The sequence below is a fragment of the Monocercomonoides exilis genome, assembly GCF_001643675.1.
Source record: "Monocercomonoides exilis strain PA203 chromosome Unknown scaffold35-1074681, whole genome shotgun sequence".
In the NCBI taxonomy this organism is placed as follows: domain Eukaryota; phylum Preaxostyla; order Oxymonadida; family Polymastigidae; genus Monocercomonoides; species Monocercomonoides exilis.
In genome coordinates, this window is record NW_027150580.1 from 153,732 (window position 1) to 178,656 (window position 24,925).

General features: G+C 31.2%; 3 protein-coding genes across 3 annotated transcripts; 1 reads left to right on the forward strand and 2 right to left on the reverse strand.

The window, feature by feature from the left end:
- Positions 1-3,169: 3,169 nt before the first annotated feature.
- On the forward strand, positions 3,170-3,980 carry MONOS_8688 (uncharacterized protein; the record flags this gene model as incomplete). The annotated part of the gene is made up of 3 exons (XM_067879118.1): positions 3,170-3,344; positions 3,446-3,676; positions 3,724-3,980. The coding sequence occupies 3 exons, from the start codon at positions 3,170-3,172 to the stop codon at positions 3,978-3,980; spliced, it is 663 nt and encodes a 220-aa protein (XP_067723844.1).
- Positions 3,981-4,111: 131 nt separating this feature from the next.
- Positions 4,112-4,336, reverse strand: MONOS_8689 (uncharacterized protein; the record flags this gene model as incomplete). The annotated part of the gene is made up of 1 exon (XM_067879119.1): positions 4,112-4,336. The coding sequence occupies one exon, from the start codon at positions 4,334-4,336 to the stop codon at positions 4,112-4,114; it is 225 nt and encodes a 74-aa protein (XP_067723845.1).
- Positions 4,337-20,567: 16,231 nt separating this feature from the next.
- On the reverse strand, positions 20,568-24,924 carry MONOS_8690 (uncharacterized protein). Its single transcript, XM_067879121.1, has 2 exons — positions 21,822-24,924; positions 20,568-21,707 (listed from the first exon to the last, which is right to left on the reverse strand). Exons 1-2 carry the CDS (start codon positions 24,889-24,891, stop codon positions 20,926-20,928), a joined length of 3,852 nt encoding a protein of 1,283 aa, XP_067723846.1. The 5' UTR covers positions 24,892-24,924; the 3' UTR covers positions 20,568-20,925.
- Between the last annotated feature and the right edge of the window lies 1 nt (position 24,925).

Consider the following 24,925-nt stretch of genomic DNA (forward strand, 5'->3'; position numbering starts at 1 on the left):
TAGTGAGGAATAATAATTTGGTCATTCAGCCTTCATTTTCTCACAATGCATCCAGTTGCGAACTCAGAGCAAGGTGCAGTTCAACAGGTAATTTGCGACAAAACCACAGAACGACGCTTTTTTGGGAGTAGCCATCAGCTGTATTTGCAACGACGAGAGTTGCATTAGGCATATTCATCGGTGTTTTGGAGAAACCTGCAGGCATGTCAGAAGAATGGATAAAATGAGAAGAGAAAGAATCAGAAAGTTGAAGAAAAGATTCATCAATATTGAAGATGAGAGAATTCGAATAATGATGATGTTGATCATGAAGGTTTTATGGAAGAGTGAAAAATGGAAGAAGAGTTTGCTGATTTGATGCAGAGAGCCGTTGGATATCGACGTTTCGAGGGTGTGAAGCCTTTATCGAGGGATTCATTTTGGTGTATTGATAGGGATATGCTTTTGAAATAATGACTTCTTCATCTTCTTCATCAAAATCGTCTTTTTTCCTATCATTAATGACAGTGTTCATCTGAATATATAAAAAATAGATAAATACAACAAATAAAAAATTATGACAAAAGAATTTCCTCATTTGTACAGCGTTGTAACTTGTCCTTCTTTCACATTCTTTTTTCAGCACTCCAAATATCGTTTCCTTTTCTTCCTGCTTGAACAATTCTGGACTTCCATTCTGTCCTGCCTTCCTTCCTTTTTCTTCAGCTGTAAGTTGCATATCAATTGCCGAACGAGATAATTCGTTCATATTCGCAGCATCAGTAACCCGAGCTTCTCCATTAGCGATAATTACTGCAACACATTCTTATCTGCCTTCAATATAAAGGTTTTGAAAAGATCAAAAAAAACATACTTAATTTTTGATTTTATTATTTTTCTAAAAATTTCCACAATATTTATGAGCAAAAATAATTTTTAATTATTCAATTTTTATTTTTCCATCTCTTTTATATTATTTGATTATGAATTTTTAAACACATATTTCACTCCAAAATATAAAATATTTGAATAAATCACAAAAAATATATTCAAAACAAAACTAATTTTTCTATCTTTAAATTTTCTATAATAAACACTGAAAGTTAACTTTTTAACAATCAAACAATAAAAAATACAAAAAATCATGTAAGTAAAAATAATTTTTCCATAAATTAGTGTAAAAAATATCAGAAATTCACCTAAAAATTAATAATTGAACAAAATGTTCAAATTATTCAATAAATATGAAAGAATTAATTTATTATAATTTAGGAATTATTAAAAGTGATCGTTATTTCCATAATGCAATATATATGTCTAGAATTTAAAAACAATTTTTCGTATATAAAGATAAAATTGAAATATAAATTATCTTCTATATTTTATTTATTAATAAAAGATTAATCAGAATTAAAATTATTTTTTTTAATATTTGTTTTTAAAGTATAAATTTTCTCAAAAAAACATGTTGATTTGAAGATTATGCAAATGGAAAAATATTGTTTTTTTAAAAATATAGAAGTTGTTGAAGAAAATTGAAAGTTTATTTAATTTCATTTAATTTGATTTTATAATAACAATAATTATCTGACATCGTTTTTTCACTAGAAAATTTTACAAAGAGTTGTTTGAAATGATAATTTAATTATTTTTATTTTGTTATTGTAGACTTATTCTTATTCAAACTCATTTTAATATTCCTTATCTTTGTCTGATGAAATCATATTTCATTACAAAAAAAAGAAAGAAGATGGCTATTATAATGTTGAATTTGTTGATTTTTTCTTTTTCATTCTCCTTCAAACTATTTTCTTTAGTATTTGGTCGAATTACAAAAAACCTTTTCAATTTCTTGATGAGAAAACCACTTTGTCAGACATTGCAGCATTTTTTCTTGCACATAAGAACTTGATTCGTTAAAAGGGAGCTTCATCTACTGAATGATTTTGTGTAATAGTGCCTTTTTTTTATGAATATTAAAATATATGGGAAATTATTTTTGTAGTCATATTATTTCATTCGAAATTTTCGGTTCAAGAATTTCCTTTGAATATGAATTATTGATCACTTCTGAGTGAAAAGGCTCAATAAAGACTTTGAATTTTTATTTCAGCTGATTCACTTAATCTTAAAACAGTTGTTATAATTTTTCAATTTATATTCAAAAGCTCTTTTCAATGACAAGCAAATTTTGAAAAATCTGCACACCGAAAAAAGTTATGATTTCAAAAATAATCACCCATAAATAAAATATTATAGAAAGAAATTTAATGTTAAATAAAACAAAAACAAAAAAACAAAAAATATAACAAGAAATAAACATCCAAAATTTTTCATTAGATTATTTAGAAAAATATTTCCGTTGGAAGATTTACAAAAAAATTCAAAGAGCACTTTATTCGAATGATCAATCGACATTTGCCCAAAAAAGTCTAACAGCGAATAAACATCATTTATAATACTTCCTTTCCGCAAGCTTGAATGAATCCGAGAAGATCGAGATGAAGAAAACTTTTGACAAGATATTGAAGGAATCGGATTATGGGTCAAATCAGCTTATCGCGGAAAATTTTAAATTAAAAATTAATTTTGTTACAAAATTTTTTATGAATTAACAAGCTGAAAAAATTTTTATGAAAAATCGTAATTTATGTCAAGAAAAAAAGAAATTAAAAATAAAAACATTTTGAAGAAAACAATGGAGATCACAAAATGACAGATTCCTCATTGGTCTATTTTTTTGCATTAAATGATTGTTTTCACCATTTCAACTTCGTATATAGCCAAAAAACTGCATTCTTCTACCTGCAATTTTCGCCCTTTAACGCTTATTTTTTTGATCTTTTTTACCACTTGGAAATTCGAATTATGGATCTGATTCTTTTTTCAATGAAGAATGATATTTAATTTATTTATAAGAACTTTTTATATGAGAATGATATTCTTCATTGGACGAATTCAATTATTCGACGAATTTTCAACAAACCTTCGATAAAAGTGTTCACTAATTTTTCTAATTTTTTTCTGATAAAAAAATTTTCAAAAAAATTTTTATAAATCCAAATCACCTTAAAAAAATTTTTTTTCAATTTTAGAAATAGTTAAATAATGAAAAAATAACAATACATGTTTTTTTAAATTATAAATAATTTTTAAGAATAATTGTGATTAACTATAAGAAAACATTAATATGGGAAAAATGTCGTTTTCTAAACGCGAATCGACATTAAATTCTCGATGCAATGTTCTATGGCAAGAAATTAAGCGCATCGGTGGAGATGACGTGGATTCGTTGCTTGCCTATTTGTTTTACACTTACAGGCAATCATCATCAGTAATTAACGATTTACTGAAGACATTGAACGGTTTGGTTTTTTATTTTTTTGTATTGTGTTAAAAATATTATTTTTACTCTCTGTTGTTTTTTTCTTTTTTCACTTGTTTATAATTTAAATTTTTTTGACAGAATATCACATAAAGCTGCTGGAAGACCTGTCTGTGGTGTACAACAACGCTCCGTTGCACACTCAGACAACAATGCTTCAAGCGCTGTCCTGCAACACATCATTATCCGATTTACTGGACGATGGATATGATGTCACAGAAGGAAAATTTATTTACGCCAAACATACGCTCAAAAAGAACCAAGGCTTTATCATTCCTCCTCAAAAACCTCATCTTCCGTCTTGCAAAAGTGGTTTGAATTTGTAAATATTTTTAAAATTATTTTCTTTGCTTATTTAGGCTTTAATGAACAGGAATGGGAAAAGGGCAACAACTGGATGTTAGCCCATTCGACTGCAGCCTCAACTTCGCTTCAATGTGCAAAGAAAAAGCAGCGAACTGAGCCGGACTATGCGAGATTTATTGACGAAGCTGCGTGGGATGAAGAAATAATTACGGAAAATTCTTCTTCATATAAAAAACAATCTTCTTCTTCTTCTTCAACATCTCAACAAAATAAAAAATCAAAAACCATTTCTGAAAAAAATTCTTTATGAACAAATTCTTCACCTTCTCAACATATTGAAACTCCAATCAGCACTTCAATAAGGAGAGAAAGGAGGTGAACAAAAAGAAAAACAAATAATTCACAGCATAAATGTCATTCATCTCCTTCACACATTCCAATTCACATATTTTTCAAAACAAAGCAATCGTCATCCACTTTCTCATCTTCCTCATCTTCCTCATCTTCCTCATCTTCCTCATCTTCCTCATCTTCCTCATCTTCCTCATCTTCCTCATCTTCCTCATCTTCCTCATCCTCCTCATCCTCCTCATCCTCAACATCTTCCAAAAAGCAACAAAAAGAAACAACAAACTCTTCTTCCTTCAACAACAATGATGTGTGCATGAGTGATCTATTGATTGAATATGCCACTTCACCGACTCTAATTCCACCACAAGCATTTCAAAATCTTTTTTCATCATTTTCAAAAGAGAACAACACTTATTCGTCTCAACATAACACACCAGCCGATGAGAATGTTATTTCACATAATGATAATACTGCACAGATCACGATGAATAACAATCAAACAGATTTTTCTCATTCAAATTCTTCTCCTTCCTTATCAACCTCTTCAAAAATAATGTCATCACTTTCTTCTTCATCAACATCAATAAAAGGATTAATTAATTTAGGAAACACATGCTATCTTGCATCTCTTCTTCAATGTTTGACATCAATTATTTCGCAAAAACCATCTTTAATCAAAAAACAAACATCTTTGAAGAACACATCTTCGCGTGTTATTAGTGTTTGTCAACAACTTACCAAAGATGGAATGGCAGTGCGTTCGTGGGGACCATCACTGATCAATAAATGGGAAGACTTTTGCATCTATGGCAGAAGGCTGCAGCAAAATGTGGATGTGGCGTTTGACAATCTTCATCAACTTTTCATGAAAGATGAATTGATAAATAAGGACACCTTCAATCCTGTTTTTTTCACTCATTTCAAATGCCAAAAATGCCAACAAATTTTATCACGTTTCAACGAAGCTTGCAACAACGTGGTAATTAATTCATCTTCTCCTCACAAAGGTCTATCATCTCTCTTTGTAACTGAGATATTGGATGGAAAGAACACCGTTTATTGCAACGATTACAAAGAGAAATGCTGTTCTGCGAGATGGGAGGAAATGGCTGCATTTCCAGAGGTGCTGGCCCTCTGTCACGAATGCACTGACTCTGCTTGCTCTGCTCCTTCAAAAAAACTTCTGATTGAAACTGATCGTATTCACCAGCGATCGTTTATCAAAGGGTTTTCAACAGAAAACGTTCAACATGTGCAAAAGAACAATAAGGAAACGATCATTTATTATCTTTCTGGACAAATATTATTCAAACGTCTGGATCAAAGAAATGTACATTACATTGCTATGGTAAAAAGGAAGAGCGAATTTAAGAATTCTTGGTAAATCTGTAATGATGCTGACGTGATAGAATTGGATAGTGATTATTGGAATTCGTCATGGAAAGATCTTTTCTCCCAGGGTTACACTCCTTCACTTTCATTCTATACCAAAGAAAAAACAAAACCAACGTTTTCAACTATTCAATTTGGTGGTTCCTCCTCTTCTTCAGAAACATCTAATAACAACACTTTAAATAACTCATCATCATCTTCAACAACAACATCGTCATCTTCATTCATCACACCTCCTCATCGTTCAACTTCCATTCCTCCACTCTCTTCGTCAATTTCAACAAGTTATGGATTGGAAGCATTGAAAGAAAAAAGAAAGAAAACGGGTATCTTTTCTCCAAATGAAAAGAGATTAATCTTCAAGCCCAAAACCAAATTGTGGAAAGAGTTTTCTGAAGAAACGAACATCAAAGTATCTCTTTCCCACTTCTACAAACTCACCACCAACTTCTCCAAAGCGAAAAGACGAACGGATCTTTGCGGAATGTGCGAGAAACTCAACTATCTCGAGAACAAACTTAAATCTTCTCAAAACAAAAATGGACTTTCTTCTGCCGAGTTTCGCACACTCAAACTTCTTCGTCAACACCGACTTGTTGCAGAAATGCAACGCAAACATTATCAATCAACTGTTGATAATCTGATAGAGGGAGAAGCAGTCTTCGTCTTCGACTTCAAAGAGAAGTGGAAACTGCCAATAAGAAAGAACCAACTTCAACAGGAATTCTTCAACTATCAACAAGTATCTCAATTCACAATCATCTCTCTTCAAAAAATAAATGATCAACAAATAAAAAGAACATTCAACTTCTTCTCCGACTGTCTCTCAAATGATCACAAATTTGTTATTTGATATCTGGAATCTGTGATCAAAAGACACTTCTTCTCAGACACTCACACTTTTAAGTTCTTCTGCGATTCAGGTCCACACAACCGAAATCGCTTCCTTCTTCACTTCATCCTCTCCAAACAATCGAAACTTCTTAAAAAGAAAAATACTCAACTCAACTTATTCTCTGAGCACCATGGAAAAAATATTTGTGATAGTGAATTTGGTGCACTTGTGAACACAATCAACAACAATCTTTCTGCTGAACACATCACCACACTTCATAACTTAATCAACTTTTCCGTAAACAATATGAATACATCGGCATCTGCTTCATCGACATCACGACAAGACATTTTTGAATCATCCTCAACCAATTCTTCTCCATCATCTTCAACTGTCAATAACTCTGTGCATGAGAGGTTCTTTGAAGAGTATTTTCCATCTCAGCAAATTTCATACCCTTCATTGTCAGTCCCTCATATGAAGGACTTCTTGTATTTTGAGCGCAAGGACTCATTTATCTGTGCTTCAGCTGTTGGATATCTTCCTCAACGCTCTCTGGTTGCCCTCGAATCTTCGACAATGAAAGAAAAAATTCAACGTTCAAGAAAGACCTTCAACTCTGATATCACATCATCTAACTCTTCTCTTCTTTCTCAATCTTCTCAAGATCTTCTTGAAAGAAGATATGAGCTTCTTCTTGACTCTTCTTCTATTTGTGAATCTCAAAATTGTTTTAATGGTGTCCCTTTTTAAGAAACTAGTTGTTGTGCATGCTTAGCTGGCACTCTATCGGAAGAGTGCTGGACATGACTGTTCGTATTAGATACTGCAGCCCCTGGGCTGCTTTATCCGGACCTGGATACGACGAACAGCCTCCCAGGTGCACAATAGTTGGAATCCGATTATTTTCTTCTGTTTTTGTCCCTGTGATGTCCCTATTATTGAATTGGTTATTGTACCGAATTTTTATGTATATATCGAGATTCATTAGAAGAGAGAGTTGTGAGGGAATTCATTGATCTTTGGGTGAGGTTTTTGGGAGGGAGAGTTGTTGAGAGTGCGAAATGATGTTTCATCATTGTGTCTGTCTTTTTTCTTTGTTGGATTTGTTCTTTTAGAGTCAAAGTTAGACAAATACCGGATGGAAAAGAGTGGATTGAAAACAGATGGAAAATAGACAAGTTAGTTTTTGAACTTTTTATATAAGTTTTCTTTTTTGTTTGGAATTGTATTTGATACCATGAATTTGTTGAAATAGTACTATTTCTTCTCATATCTTTTATTGTTCAAAATTGTTGACATTAAGTTGACATTTGGTGATTGTTTTATGATTATGTAATAGAATTATGCTTTTTTGAAAGTTATTGAATCTGATTAGAAAATTTCTGACTATTTTTAATTTTTTATTATGATTAATATCATGAAGTACTTTTTGTTTTTAATATCACTTTGGTTAATGAACGATTGTTATTTTTTTAACGCAATTTTTTTTCATTTAACTGATATTTTCTCCATTTCGAAAAAAACTCAAATTCGAATATGCAAGCATTTTCTCCTAGAAATCATTTTTATTTCTTCCATATTGCAAGATCAAATATAGAAAACCAACACACACAAAAAAAACATCATGTGTTTTTTCCGACAGATCAACAAAAAATATTTAACTAAAAAAAAGGATCTCAATAATCAGGATAACTTTTTAAAAACGAAAGAATTTGCAGAAATCGTTATTAACCTCATGAAACATTTCAACATCATATAAATATTGTCGCAATGCAATTAATAAGCATTTCTACAAATTGCAAATCAACATTAAAATCGAAATTTGGATTGGGATTATATTGAAGAAAAATGTTTGAAATTTTGTGTTGTTTTTTTATTTTCGAAATTATTCTATATGGGTGATTCTTTTTGAAAAGTCACAAATGTTTGATTTTCTAATACTTCAAATTTTTCATATTTTGCTCAAATTTCTGTTTCAGCTCACAAATCTCCTCAAGAATGTTTGAAATAGCATTTTCAAGAAATAGATTCCATATAAGAAAAGTTTGGTGTTCGCGGACAGAAATTTAATAAAAATATGAAACTTATATTTATTTGAAAATTAAACATTTGTGACTTTTCAAAAAGAATCACCCATATTTGTTAAAAATACTATAAAATTATTTTGAATACTTTTTCTCATTTCCTCTTCGAGATTCTTTCATTATTTTCATCCTGAATCCTAAATTGGATTGCACTGTTTTCCGTATCTTTATGTGTGAAAGTGGTTTGTTTATTTCGTTGATGATTATTTCTACAAATAATTTTTCAATGATTTTTTTTGGCTGTTTATCTTTTTCGTTTTGTGATTTTTCGATTTCTAAATTAACTTATTCTTTTATAATCATTTTTTCATGAAAGAAAAACAATTGAATTCCTGTTATTATACAGATTATTACCAGAAGCGAATATTTGTTCAAAATGAAAAAAGTCACCAAAAATCATCTATTGTTCGAAAAATTTCGTTAAATGCAAGTGCAAATGAAGATTCTTATCAATAAGACACAATTCAATTCTTTCGAATTCGAAATTTTTGATTTCCACTTTATTTGAAAATCATATTGCTATGGTGGATTAATGTTGGTGTTATGCTTTCATCCTTTTCACTGGAGCAAGCTGCAATACAATTTGCATTCTTTTCAATCTATTTCGTAAGGAAGCACATGAAATGATGAAAGGAAAAAATGGATGAATTGGAGGTAATAATTACACTGATCAAGTTGATGAAATGTTTCTCAGAAGAAGAAAATGTTGAAAAGGAAAATAAAAAAAACAAAAAAAAATTGTAGGTGGAATTAAATCAAATATTAGAAATCTGAAATCATTTTTTACTAAAGTGGACGATCGATCATCAATGTGCTTGATCGGAGTGTCAAGAAGGTATTTCCATGCTGGGACGACCGTGTGGAGCGATTAATAGAGGGGATACAGAAAAATTGGAAAAGAAGGATTCAAACATTTGACAGTAAATCATAAAAAATGCTTTAAGGATAAAAAAACAAACTGTTGCACAAACGCAATTGAAGCCCATTGGAGTTGTCTTCTCCGTTTTCTGCCTTGCATATGTATCAAAGGCAAAGACATCTCTTTATATTTATCTTCTTTTTCATACAAAACAAGCACTCAACACAGATTTTGGGATTGTTGCACTTCATTTTCTAATCTGTTTTTGAAAAATATCATCAAACAAACATTTAATTTAATAATACGATGTTTTTTTTTTATTTTTTGAATTATAGATATAATGCACGAACAAAGAAAAATGTGGAATGAATGATGAAAAAAATTCAATAAATTAAATGAGAAAATATATTGAAAGTCGACAGAAGATGAGAAATTTCAAAAACTAAATTGGATCATCAAATAGATCATTGTGTTTGAAAAGCAAAAAAAAGAGAAAGAATGAAAGAAAGAAAGAATGAATGAATGAAAGATAATAAAATTTTAAGATAAATTTTTAAAATAAAATTTAAATTTGTGATGTTTTTTGAACGTATTTCTCAAAAACATTTTTTCTCGATTAACTTGATTTACACTCTTAAAATTCCTGAATAAATAAAAAACATTTTCATCAATTTGAGTTCATCATTGAAATAAAAATATGATTCTTTGAATCATTTAATGCTAATCAAAAAATGAACAAAATTCATTATTATTTTTTCGTTAATGCAAAGTTTATCTGCGGATTCAAATTTTTAAATGAAAGAGCCTGAAGTCACACATTTTGTGATATATTTGACTATTTATGTGTCACAAATCCGGGACAATGTATAATTTTCAGCTTTTTTTTTTCTTTTCGTTCATAAAACAAATTTAATTTTAAAAAATGAAACTATTTGTTTATGTTTTTTTGAAAAGTTCCTTTTGTTTAATTTTCAAATAGTATAAAAATTTCATATTTCGATCAAATTTCTTCTCCTGCTCACCAAATTTCACTGTCATGATAACAAAATCTTGACAATGTCATCATTTTTATTTTGGTGCAGTTTCATGAGTGGGAACAGAAATTTGATCGAAATACGAATCTTTTTTTTTTTTTGTAAATTAAACAAAAGGAACTTTTCAAAAAAACTTAGACATTTGGTTTTTATTGTGTGTTATTTTATAGTCATGAAGGAAACCGGCACATTTGTGCAAACACGCACACTCGGGTTTTGATGAAAGTGTTGTATGCTTATTATACGGGAATGTGAATAATTGATAAAAACCAGGTTAAAACAAATGTCAAACAAATAATAATGAAATAATAGCAAACGATATTGATCGGAGTTAGTTCTGCGTCGAAATAAAAAATCACTAAGTTTTTGATCAATACATTAAATAATTCAATAAATGGTTTGTGATCTTCAATTTTCTAATTTGATTGCAGCTCCAGAAAGAGAGATATGCTCGACGAGTGAGTTATTAGACATATTTCACAGCGAAGATTTGACGTGGGATTGGTTTCACATGGTTTTTTCAAAGGCGAGGTTTTTGTGTGCAGGAAATACCGAAGACGGATGACAATCCAAATGAACGATAATAACTATAGATATTGGAACTGTTCTCACTGCAAAATCAAAAAATTAGTTTAAGAAGGGACTGAGTTTTCAAAAAGCAAAATAGGATTGGGAAAAACTCTTTGAACACTTTTGTTACAGTGGGTTGGAATTTCTATCAACAAAACTGCAGAATTGATTGGCATTTACCGCAATACAGTTGCATTTTGGGCAAGCGTTTTAAGGGAATTGTGCATGGAGATATGGAATTTGAAGCAAATACATATTTGAGGAAAAGAAAAGATAGTCGAAATCGATGAGGCTGTCCGGAGTCGAAGAAAATATAAAAGGGGAAGAAGAAAAGAGCAAATTTGGTTGTTTGGCGGAGTGGAACGGCTTGACGGTGGAGGAGCAGGACCTCGATTTGTGATGATTTTCCCAACAGAACAAAAGAAACGCTCCTTCCAATTATTCTTGAATTCATTAAGCCTGAAACAACCATCATGAGCGATGAGCGGAAGGCATACGAATGCTTAAATATGCATGGATATGAACACAGAACAGTGTACCACAAAAGGAATTTCGTTGACCAGGTTTAAAAAGCAAATAAAAAAACGATTTAAGATTTGTGGGGTTTGTTGCGAAAAGCATTCCTCCAGCATGGAGTTTGAAAATCTTTCATTGTGGATAACCTTGCCATGGTTTTTGTCAAAGCCTCGAAAGAATTTAATTGATTGGAAATTTTGGAATTTGTCAGTGAATACGAGATAGAAAATGAAAAACATGAGCAAGTGGAAAATGATTCAGAAAATAGCGAAGAAGAATTGCCAACATTCGATGACATAATCAATAATGAAAACAGCGAAGTGGAAACATCGGACCTTTCACAAGAAGCAGAAAAAACTTCTGATTACGAACCCTTAAATTTTAAATATATATTTAGAAAATTTTTCCCATTATATATTCATTTTTAAAAGGTTTTTTCCCTCACGTCACACACTCATTTCAGATAAAAAAGAAATGCAAAAATCAACACTATTCCATATAAACAATTGCAATATACAAGAAATTTAGGAATTCCAGCATTCCCGTATTTTCAGCATATACCATGTAAGTTTATGCAATCAATATCAGATAATTGAATTTCATTCTTTTTTTTAAACATTTCTTGAAAAGAAAGGAACATTCTTTTCTTTTTTTTCATTTGATGATGTGTCAGCTTTTATCTCTTTGCTTGAGCTTTCCTTCTTCCAGCTCTCTCTTTTGTTTTCATTTTGAATTTTCAAACATATGAAATTTTGAAAACAAAATTTGTAATAAAAATAATGTTATTTATGTTGTTCAATTTGAAATCCACATGAAATGGAAAAAAGATAGATCAAAAGACAAAAAGCAAAAATCGAGTCAAAATCAATATCAAAGAATTAATATTATAGAGTTCAGTGCATTTTACATCCAAAAGCGCAATGTGAAATCTATTGAATAAAAAAGAGAACTGACATTTTTTCAAAAATGTTCAATTTGCAAAGAGAATTGATTTTCCAAATCAAATGATACTGATTAAAAGAAATAAAGAAAAAATACATACAAAAAATATTGTTTTGAGTTGAATTTCTTCTTTATAGGAAGAACAAATTGAATTCGTTTTAATGGAATTCTTCAAAACAGAGAATGGTTGAAATCCCAAAAATTTTATATTTTCATCAAAATTGATCATTTTTTTCAAATTCGTAAGGTTTTATTGGGGGCTCTTCTGGCCACGTTGATTGTTCGAACACACAAATGTTTTCCATGTTATTTTCAATTTTCAAATGAGTTCAATGCTTGATAAAATTCTTTTTATAACAATTGTTTTTCATTTGAATTTTCGGAACTCAAACAGAATAATGGAAAAAGCGAGAAATCAAATAATGAGGAGATTGTGTATTCAACACAAAAAATTGGAAATTAGATTTGAGAACGAAGCAATATTAGTTCAGAATTGGAAATGCATTAATAGCAAAAATAAATTGATGAAATTTTTGGTTCGCAGTCTTTTAATTTTGATATCACAAAATTTGATGAAGTTGACACTCAAAAGAGAATTGAAAGTGTAATTTATAATTCTTTTTTTTCAAATTTTTAACTTGAAATCTTTCAAAATTTTCTTTTTTAATAAAGTGAGTATTATTTCGTGTTATTTTTGTGAATATGCTTGCTCAAACTGAATTTGATTCTAATTCTTATTTCTCGCTCATGAAAACGATAAACTTCTGTAAAATCATTGTAGTTTGCGATTTTTTTTTAAGTGTGTGTGTGTTTGCGTTGTGAAGTTCCACTTTCTTATTAAAATATGTATTGTTTATTGTCTCGTGACTATTTTCTTTGTTAAAAATTTGTGGTGATAATATATTTGTTGTGAAATATCAAATATTGTTTTTTCCTATTATTATTATATATGAATATCTCAAGTTTTTCTTTTTATCATTTTTCTTCTTCGTCATCATCAGAGTCAGAAAATATAACTTACTGCTCAGAATATTTGTTTGTCATTGTTTTTACAGATCTTGTGGAGAATAATTTTGGTTTGATTCTATTGATTGTTGTTTCACCAATTTCTTCGTTGATTTCTTCATCATTATATAACTTTTCGTAATCTTGCTCGCTGTCGTCTCTTATTCTCTTTTTCATTATTTTGGATTTTCTCAAATCTGATTTTGATTTTTTTTTTTTGCTTGTAGGGTGGAATCGAGACTGGAGGAAAGGTCAGATTCAAAGCTTTCACATTCAGAATAACTATCTTTATCACAACTCGGATAATGTTCGAAAGCATGATCTCTTTTGTTTCTTGATCTTCTAAATAGGGGCACATCCAATATATTGTCCTCTCCTTCCTAAGAATTGGAAGGTTCTGTAACTTCTTCGATGATATTTGAATCTTCGATTAATTTTTCTTGAACTAGCGATTGACCATTCTTTTGTTGTGAATGTTTTGACATAACAAATTCCAATATTTGTTCATTTTTTTCGCTGTCTGTATCAAAGCTCACTCCACATGGATTTGTGATTTCGGTTTGTGATGTGGCTTTTTTATTTAATGTTGGCAATTCTTTTTTTTGTTTCATGTTTCTCCCAGTTCTCAAGAAAGTCGTCGTTTGCTCTGCATTGACCTGAAGTTGACCAAAGAAATGTCTTTTTTGCAGGTTTCACCTCTGGAGGTCAAGAATCGATGGTCTGATCTAGAACGTGCTTAATTGTGGAGGATGTTATTCCAGCTTCGAAAAAATTATTTCTTTTCGTTTTCGGGGCTAAAGCAATGCATGCACAATCTGCAATAGCTCGAACAAAAGGTAAGAATTCGCTTTTCATTCTTCTTATTGATGGTTCGTTTCTGACTTTTTTGAGTTGGCATTTAAGAACAGCGTTTGGTCAAAGGTCAAGAAGCTGTAAATGTGAGATGTGTGTGCAGGAATAACTACAGCGTCCACATTTTCAGCTGCAAATCGCTTCCAAAGTTGAAGATTCTGTCTGGATGAATGGCCGTCCAAAATAAAAAGAGCCGGTGGGATAGATTCAGTTTCTTCATCGGTGTTTGACTCATCTTTTGAAACATATACAGGTTCTTTTTATTGCGGCTTGCTCATCGCGGTTTCTTCTTTCAGCCACCAGTTGTACATGTCTTCGTTCTCATCATCCAATAAAAGGTTGAAGAGCATGTCGATTCTTCTAAAGAAGAAGATGTATGAAAAAAATATGAACAGCTTTTTCCTTCGCTATCGAGTTGCTTATCGTAATGCTGAGAACTTTGCAAATGTGCTGAGTTGAAACTGCACCCAGACTGTTTATATACAGAAAAATCATGTTGAATCTTTGTTGATAAATCTTCTGATAATAAATATGATGATTCAATAATGCCGCTTCCGCTATTCATCAAATCTTTTGATCTCATTTCTGATTCATCAACTCTTGTTGTTGAATCGGGTTCGTGGTCATTTGAGATTTTTTCTTTGCTCAAATAATTTGGGTTGATTTTTGATCATGTGTTACAACAAAGTTTGAATTGCTTAATATTTCTTTTTGAGTGTTTAATTCTTTGGTAATCGCTTTCTTTGTGTATGTTTTTTGTTCACTTTCATCTTTTCTTTCCATCGTAGTTTTCTTTTTCTCAAATTTTGTTCTTGCAATTCTTGAGAGCATCTGTTAATTCTTGTCACTTTTTCTCGTTGTTTTTGAATACATGGTATGACATTCGTAAGCATTATTTCTTCAAATAATACTTTCGTCATCCACACTTTTTTGACGTGTGTTATGAAATTGTCATCACTCCACTGTTCTTTGATTTCTTTTTCATATTTACAAGGCAATAGGAGATGAGTCGGAAGATGGCATCCATCTGCTCCAACAATAAAAAGAAGAGTGAGATGATGAAGAGGAGGTATTTTCAAAGAAGGGATGAATGTGCATTTGTTTGAAACCACTCTTAAGTTTTCTCTTTTGTCTGATGATTGACAGCTGGTTTCATCCAACGAAATAATCAAGGAAGGATGATACTTTTTTTGCTTCATAAATCCACGCAAATGCATAAAAAACGAAACGATATTACTTTTCAAAGATGCAAGAGTCGAGCATGGTCCAATTTTATTGGGTGAACTGTTTTAAGCTGTTTGTGTCTTTCAAGAAAGCTGTACACCCATCGAATACTTGGCATCTCAATATATATAGCGGGTTTTTCTGAACGTTGTATTCGAATTCTCCTTGCCAAAAAAAATTAAAAAAATAAAAAATAAAAAAAAAAAAAAAAAAAAAAAAAAAAAAAAAAAAAAAAAAAAAAAAAAAAATGAAAATAAAAAGAGAAAAGATAAAGAAAAAGAAAAAGAAAAAAACTGATGAAAAAATAAAAAAAAAACTTTTTCAAACTGTTTTTGGAATATCTTTTTTTTTAGGCTGAGTGACAACATTGTTTCAATTGACAAGTATTTTTTCTAATCTTTTTTCTTTTTCTTTAGATAAATATCTAGGCCTTCCATTTTTTTCCTGCGAATTCACCTTTTGATTTCATCCGAAGTGCTCTTTGAATACAATAATAATTATTTCGTAATTTTTATTAATGTTTTTCTTATCTTATTTCATTTTTTCCATTTGTAAAAATCAAAAAAAGAGATGGAAATTTGTTTTTCGTATTATTGAGTGAATAAATATGGGATAAACAACCATTACAATTCGAAAAAACTCATTTAAATTGATATTTCGTGTCAATATAAAAAATATCAAAATTTATTGATAAGAATGATTTTGTGATTGCTTTTTCTTTTGGATCAACAACAGTGTGCATGTTTGTGCAAAAGTGTGGGTTTATGCACACACCATTAAATAAGGAGCAAATTTTAAAGTCGAAATTCAAAACGGTTAAAAAAACTTTTTTGAAAAAAAAAGGTGAACATCTTTATCAACGCATACACATGGTAAAGACGAAATGAACATTTTCCCATTGAAATAAGGCTTTGTCGGATCCATTATATTTTCCGAAACTTTTGCCCATTCTGGCTATTTCTCATGCACTTTTGATAACACAATCTCTGGATTGAATGGTCATTTTCCTGAATCTCTGAATGAAGCTTTAATAGTTGAAGGCTTGAATGCTGAGTGGAATGAATTAACATATTTGTTGATGAATGATTTTCTTTTTTCACCAGCAGAAGGATCTGGTGTTTCATTATTAATTGATCTCAACGAATTCAAAAATGCAGCATTGACATACAGATCCAATGGCTGAATAAGAAGCGAAGTGTGATATGGCGGAAAGCATAAATCTGTATTATGAACGTTCGCATACTGTATAACATGAGTGGATAGATGTGCTGTAAGAGAATTCATAAACAGCAAACAGTGCATGTTCTTTTCATTAATATAAATTCTACTGTGAATAATGGAGGTTATAATTACTCTGTCAAATACCATCTGAAAGTTTTCTTTCGTCATTGTGCAAGTTTCATCCTTTACAAATCTCAACAGGGGCTTGCTTGCTTTTTGAAATTCGATGGAAAGTTTTTTGGCTTTGATTTTTGTTATATTAGGGCACCTCACATCATTTGCTGATATGAGAAGGAGTGAAAATTTAGAATATGGCTATATTGGTTCTGGAACAAATTACCACTGGGAATCCAAAACATTTGCAACTTTCACTGGTCTAGCATCCGAGGCAAATAAATAAATATCATAAAGATTAAAAATCAATTCAGGCAAATAGCCGAACTCATCAAACAAGGATTTTCATTTTGCAAACCATGCAGCAAGACATTCTTTCGTTGAATAAGCTGCTCTTGTTGTTGGAAGCTGAACAGGATGAACGAAAAATATATAGGATAGATTGCATAAAAATCTGTATGGCCATGTTCTAGAAATATGAACATCATCCACAGGTTTTCCTGAACTTTCAGAAATTGTGCATTGAGCCTGAAAAGCTATGCAAGATAAATTTCAAAAATTTTAACTTCAAAATACTTCTAACCATTTGTCGAACTTGTTTGTCACAAGGATACTCTCCTTGTTCTATTTCCTCCTTCTCTGACTCCTTCACTACAAATGTGTTCTATTTGTTCAAAAAAGGCGGTCTTCCAGCAGAACATATATCTCTTCCTTTTTCCATGGCTGAAAGTGTTCTTTTGAAACTGCTTTTAATAATTATTCCTGAGTTGAATAATTCTTTATTGTTATCACTTTTTTTTCGACAAGATCAATTGCTTTCTTCATTATTTCCTCTCTATTGCCCTTTTATTCTATAAACATAATTGTAATCACATCAGTGTTGATGCATTTCATTTCATTTTCATCATTCAAATCATGATCATCTTTCATCAAAATTAATTCATCTTCATTAATTTTTTCGTTTCTCTTATTTATTGAGCATCTGGGGATTATCAATTTGATGCAATAATGGCTTTTGATTCATTCTCCCTTAATAATAATGATATTTTCACAAAATCATTGAGATCGGTTAAAGTCTGCATATATCGAAAAATGAATAAGCAAGGAGATGTGTTAATAAAGTGTTTTTTCAACAAAAAATAATATTAGAAAAGTTTGGCTCTTTTTTTAAAAATAAAAGCAATGATTGATAGATTTCAAATTTGACAATAAATGTCAAAAATCAAATAAAAGTTATTCAAAAAATCAAAAGATATATCGATAGAAAACGTTTCAAACATTACTTGTTATTTTTTTGTCTGATTGTCATTTTTCTTTTAACATTCAATTTATAAAATATGCAATGCATGTGAATAATACAAGATAAGCAAAAATGTGACAAAAAAGTTTGTTTAAAAACAATAGACACAAACACCTTTAAATAATGTATATTTTCTTTTCATTTTTTTTTTTTGTTCAAAATTTGTCTATTCAATTATATTTCAATTAAAATTATTGTCAAGATGTTCGACGATTATTAAGCGTATAAAATTATCACGAATATTCTGACAAAACTTTTTTAATAAACAAATGGTTTTTTAAATGCAAAATTAAAATATAAATTTGAAACAATTAATGTTTATTCTCGCAGAATAATTAAAAGAAACATTCAAACTTTCATATATTACTGGTTATTTTATTTTATAACTCATGTAAATTGTTTGTCCGTTTAAAAATTTGAAAAATTATAAATAATGTAAACAACATTATCACAAAATAAATTCAAACAAGATTTGTGTTTCAACATTTTCAATCACTCGTTTAAATATCGAAAAAAACCTTTTATCAATTGTATTTAACAGAATAGCTTCCATCCGAAGTCGAAAATTAGTGCAAAATTAGATTAAGGAAATACCAAAAATAGAAAATCATTTCATTTGAATAGAGCTATGAAAGCAACAACAAACCGATTTCATCTCGCTTTCATAGGTTCAACAGGATGATATTTACACAAGTGAAAAGTTTTCTCCTTTTTTTCCACAAAAACGTTTAATTACACTTTATTCGATTATTGAAACATTATAGAAAAAAATTTGTCCCACATTTCCTGGATTTATGATACACCAATGAGTTTGTTAAAGTAATTTTTCTTTGATTGTGAAACTTGTGAATGCAATCATCATTGAGATATTATTTTGAAAGAAAGGAATTGTTCATATTTAGATCAGCCATTGAGATCTGATAATAAGTACAACTGCTCAAATAGTTATTCATAACTTTTGTGGTGGACAATCAATAACCGAAAAAGAAGGAACATCTATAGAAAACGCATTTCCGTGTATGAGAGAATTGATGTATTTTTTTTTTGTTTTGGTGGATATCCATTGATCAACTTCAGTGTTTTCAACTTTGTGGAGCTTCTGTTTAGAATATTCGTGATTAATATAGAATTTATTGAAAAGTTTGTGAATATCATTTTCAAAAGCATCAGTTAATGAGAAGTGGTGTCTGAAAGATTGTTGAAGTGGTCGAAGCAATATGAAGAAGTCGCATATATTGAAAAAGAAGAAGCAGGGTTTGATTGCGTTCATTTAGTATTATTAAAAAAAAGCACTGTAAAAGAAATATGAAAAATTCTTTTATTTCACGTGTGACAAAAGTTGGAGAAATTTTTTTTCCATTTTTAAAAAACCTGTGTTCATGCCAGAACAGAAATTAATTCCAACGAGTGGAAACAGTATTCCACGATCTCTCATATGAAAGATTTCTTCTCTATTCAAATCAATGAGGACGAAGAATCAGAAAGTGAAACAGAAGAAGATTTAACAATGGAGAAAGATGAAGATGAAAAAAAAGGTTATCAAGATTTTTGTGATGATGATGTTTCGAAATTTGAATTCGAAAATGGCATAGAGGATAATATCAATCCATTTGGAGCTGGAGATGGAAGTGACACATCATCCTTTAAGTATAATGAACATTTATAAAATAATCTTTTTCGCAATCAAATTACTTTTTCATAAATAATAGACAACAAAATTTTTTATTGAATTTTCAGAGAAAATATTACTTAATGAAAAAAGGATTTCTTTTTTTTTTCGAACTTAAATTTGTTAAGTGTATCATTTCGAAAATGATTTATTATTATAATTTTTGGTAAATTATTATTGTATTAACTATTTGTAATCATTTGTTCATAAATGTCTATATGGGTAATTATTTTTGTAATCATAATTATTTTCGGAGTGTTGATTTTTCAAATGTTGTTTGCCATTGAATAGAGATTTTTTTATTCAAATGCGAAATTTTTCGCAACTGTTTCAAAAATGAATGTTGTTGCTGAAATGAAAAAGAAGATGTTTTGAATAAGCCGTTATATTTTTTTGTGTTTTTTTTTAATATTCAAAGAAAATTCTCAAGCAAAAATTGTTGATTGATAAAATATGATTTCAGAAATTATCACCCAAATTATTTCAAAAGTTCCTATTGTTTGATTTTCGGGCTTAAATGAAAATCCAATATTTGGATAATCATTTTTGAAATCATATATCTTCAGTGAAAATTGTCGGATCGAAAAAATTCTTATTTATTTGTTGAAAATGAACAATTAATAATACCAACGTAAAACAAAGACGCCACTATTTTTCTTTCATATTAAACAACTGGTTTTCAAACAATAAAACACCATTCAATATTTGAATGAAAAATATTTAGCTATTAACAAATAAACTTGAGAAACTCAGAACCCGAAAAAAGTTATGATTTCAAAAATAATGACTCAATTTCATCAAATTTGCATTTCAACACAAGATACTTCACAGGCTTGTGAATAAATGCTTGGAAATGTTTCAAATGGTCTTTTGATCAAAAAAATGAAAGTATAGAAAAATAATTAAATAAATAAAAAAAATTAATATCACTCTTCGATGTCAAATGTTGTCACTCTTTTGTTATTGAAAAAAAAGTATTCAAAAGCAAAATACAAGCAGCAAAAGAAAAGAAAGCTATTCTCGCGAGCAATGAAGATGAAAATTTCGTTGAATGTGTGTTGAAATGATTTAAATCTCAAAACAAAAAAATTTCTTTTAAAAAAAAAAATTATTAATACATATATCTTCAAAAAACATATAAAAAAAGAAACATATTCAATGTCTGGATTTTAATAAATCACGATTTGTGACTTCCATGTGGCCCAATGGCAGGACGTCGTCAATAACATCAGTAACAGAAATAATTGCTAGTTCATAAAAAGAACTAAATATCAAGGATTCCTATTACAATGCATAGCCAACCATGTCTTGTATCACATCATCGCTTTCCATCTGTATCTTCTTTCTCTCATCATCCAGAAGCGGGTCCCTCCCCACAATTCTTTTTAAGTTCGACTTTTTCCACTTCTTTTTGCAGCAGCCACAGAACAATTTCCCGCTGAATATGAATTCCACCAACGGAATCAGCTTCCCAATGTAGTTCAAATACACAAAAGTTCCTCCCAAAGCAGTGATCAGACCAACAGCCGACGTCTTGAAAGATCTTGTTGTCACAACCACAGCCTGCGACAGCTCCACAAGCACATCCACACCCACACTCAGCGCAAGGCTTAATCCGCTGTTCTTCACTTGAGAGCCTGGCTTGATTGAAATCCTGCTTGCTTCGTGTCCCATGTGCACGATATGCTTCCACTTGTTCTCCTCATATTTACTAACCATCAGCTCGGCAACAACCTGTGTTTGTTCTCCACCTTTGAAGACATGCGCTGAATCTCCATCTAAATGACTTTCTGCCTGAGAATTGTATGTTGTATCAAGGAAGAAGTAACCTTTCTGTTGAGTAATTCCAGAATCAACAGAAATAAATGCGTCTATTCCATAAAATAATGCATCTTTCTCCTTTGAATAAAATGAAAGAAGTTTAACTCGCCGATCAACTGCATCAATGCTGATATTCTCTGCTGAAAGTTGAATTGTACAGTCTGCTGTTGGTGTGAATAATTTGTTCGGGGATTGTGATTGACTGCATCTTGGTTCGACAGCAGCTGGTTTTGCAGGATAAATATCTGAAATTTTTATTTTGAAACAATTTTAAAGTTTGATAATGTTTCAAAAATTTTGAAAACAAGAAAAAGCCATTGCATAAAAAAAAAATTGAAATCTAAAAATAGAAGACAAACTTAATGGATCATATGAAGCCTTTCCAATTCCAAGAAGCGGAGAGCATTCGCCTTGTGCTTCAGCATGTCTGTCTTTCACATCCTTCACGCATTCGCCTGAATAATCTCTCAATCTTACAAGAAACTCCATTTTTTTGTTGGAAAACTTATCCAATGAAATGTTCTGGATTTTTGAGTCAACATATATTCGATTCTCGAGTGTGTTTATCAAAAAGAATAACACAATCACAGCTGAAGCTGCACCAGCCACAAAGCAAATACCGATAATCGAAATACATCCTCCATAACTCGTCTTCCTCACAATCTTCACTGCTTTGTGAGTTTTCTCATCGAGTTTATTCTTGTAAGAATCCGAATATTGATCAATCTTATACAACTTCTCGCGTGTCGGCAGGCAAAAACACACAACAGCCACAACAAAACCAAGAGCCAGCGAAACTCCATAAAACAACACTGTGAACATTGTTTCTTTGTTCGAATTTGGATCGTACGATTTTGGCTGCTCTGTGCATTCAAAAGGCATTCTAAGTAAAGTGTTGTTACTTGCTGCCGATCCAACAATACAACCACTGTTTGGCGCACACTCTGTGCAATTACTGCTTCCAGGTTCTGTCTGGAACGTGCCTTCTTCACAAGGAACACACGAAGTTAATGAAGTCCCAGAACCCGTTAGATAAGTCCCAGTCGGACAATTTTCGCATTTCGTTTGATTGAAATGCGATGAATATGTTCCTCTGTTGCAAACATCACATTGTTTTTTGCTTTCATTGAAGTACGATCCGGGAGAGCAGCCTGAAAGATGACTTTTCAACTTTATTCTTGTAAATTTATTTGTTGCAATGGGCAAAGGAGTCATTCCTTCACTCACCGCGTAGCCACCGAGGCAATAAAGCGAATCGATCATAAAAGCACAACTGCCGTGAACGAAAGGAAAATCGATTTCATTTCTATCTTTTTCATATTTGTGTATGGCAAATTTGACTTCTCCGTATTCATCCAATGTGTACATGGATAAGTATGATTTTTTCGCAATGCCATATTCCTCTCCTCCAACAACAAATCCAACTTCTCCTTCACCAACGACAACTCCAGCGCTCCCGATTGGGAATTTGGGACTCGTAAAATCTATCCATTCATCAAAAAATTCTGCTATCAGAAGCGGATGCGCATAGCAAGATTCAATTGGTCTTTCTCCGTCATCTCCTCCGCAAACAAAAAGATGAGGGGCTGGTTGCTGGTCGTCTTCTTTTGCTTTTTCTTTCAAATATTTCGGGTTGTTATGAGTATTTTTCAAACGCCGACTATTATTTTTGTTGCCATTAATTAAATAATCTCTTGGAATAATGCTTTTCACAAATATTGTTGGCCTCTCAATGGCAATATCCATCACCATAACTTTGTGCCATTCAGATGTGGCAAAATTGAATGCCCATACTTCTTCCAACAGACGATTGTTAATATCACAACCTCCTGCAATATATAAAATTGATTCATGAATTGTAGCACCAGAACGGCAACATTTATTGGGTTTTTTCTCTCCTTTCACTGGTATCTTCCTCCAAGAATGAGAAGTTTCACTAAACTCCCAAAGATCATTACTCATCGTTGCAAAATCTCCATTGATATCGTAAGTCGCTCCTCCAAACACAAAAATCTTTTCGTTCAATGAAACAACTGCTGCTTCGCTAACTGAAGGTTCTTCTTCATCATTCCGATAATTACTAAACCTGAACCAAAAATTATCTTGTGGATAGAATTTTCTGTTTGTTGGGGATATCTTGTTAAATTCCGGATTGTATCCTCCAACAACTGCAAAGTATCCATTAACCTCGACAAGTTGATGCTTTAGAACTGGGAGAGGAATATAGTTCACTTCACTTGATAAATAATAATCATTAATGCTTACATTTTTCCGTAGTAAATTGTAAGGATTCAGCGAATCGTCTAAAATTGTAGAAGAATTATTCCCTCTTTGAGAACCTGACCAATCTTCTTTGTGGAAAAACAAAATGCCATTGGTTGCATAAATTAAATCTTTTCCACCGAATGCATATAAATTTCCATTTTCGTCCGCAGTGCTTGATAATCCAACTTGCGGAATTCCAAGGTCAGAAAGGCTAATTTTTGTGGCATTCGCACTTTTAACCTCCAAGTTTAGGCCTGCCGCGGTGAGATTCAAGATCAATAAATTATTAGAAGCATATATAGATTTTCCTTCCTTTCCGTTCCACGCAATTCCATAGCACTCCTTTTCTGATATATAACTTGTAAATCCTGATCGATAAATTGCTCCTTTAAAAGGTTCATCACAAATCATTTCAATTAACTGGCAATCATAGGGATTTGAAAGTTTTATTCTGTAAGCATTCGGTTTGTCATCAATATTACTTGTCAGTCCCCCAAAAATAAACAAATTGCTTTTAAATATACACGCTCCTCCATCTCGCATCGGAGGTGGATTTTTTGTTGGATCATTTTTGCGTAAGCAACGCCACAAAAATGTCTGTTTGTCCATTTCCCATATGTCATTTAATAGTCCATGAGATCCTTGTCCTCCAAAAATATAAACATGCGACTTTGTTTCCGCTTTGCAAGGAGCATATCGTTCGCATGGAATACTGCCTGATGAAGGAACAACTTTCCAGGAAATTCGCTCAAAATCATATGAAAGCAGCTCGTTAGATAGCCCACGACTACTAAGGCCTCCCCAAATATATATAACACCTTCAACGAAAAATGATACGCACATGTATCGATCAGGAAGAACATCAAGATTTGTTGTTGGAGCAATGTTCCATAATTTCCGATTCAAATCAAAAAAATATGCATCTTTCATCACAACTCCACCAAAATCCTTCCCACCTCCGATGAATAATCCTTTTCTTTGTGGGGTATTGATGTACTGGATGAATGAGCCTTCGCGCGGAAATGGAGGGGAACTAGTTTTATGAACACTTTCAACTGCTTCCACTAAATCCAGATCTTCAGAATAAACAACTTGAATAAAATGCAAAAAAGCAATCGCAATAACTGCGATAAACTTTTTCCTCATCATTGCTAAAATAATCATTTGAAGCTATTTTTTGTTGCACATCATGTTAAGT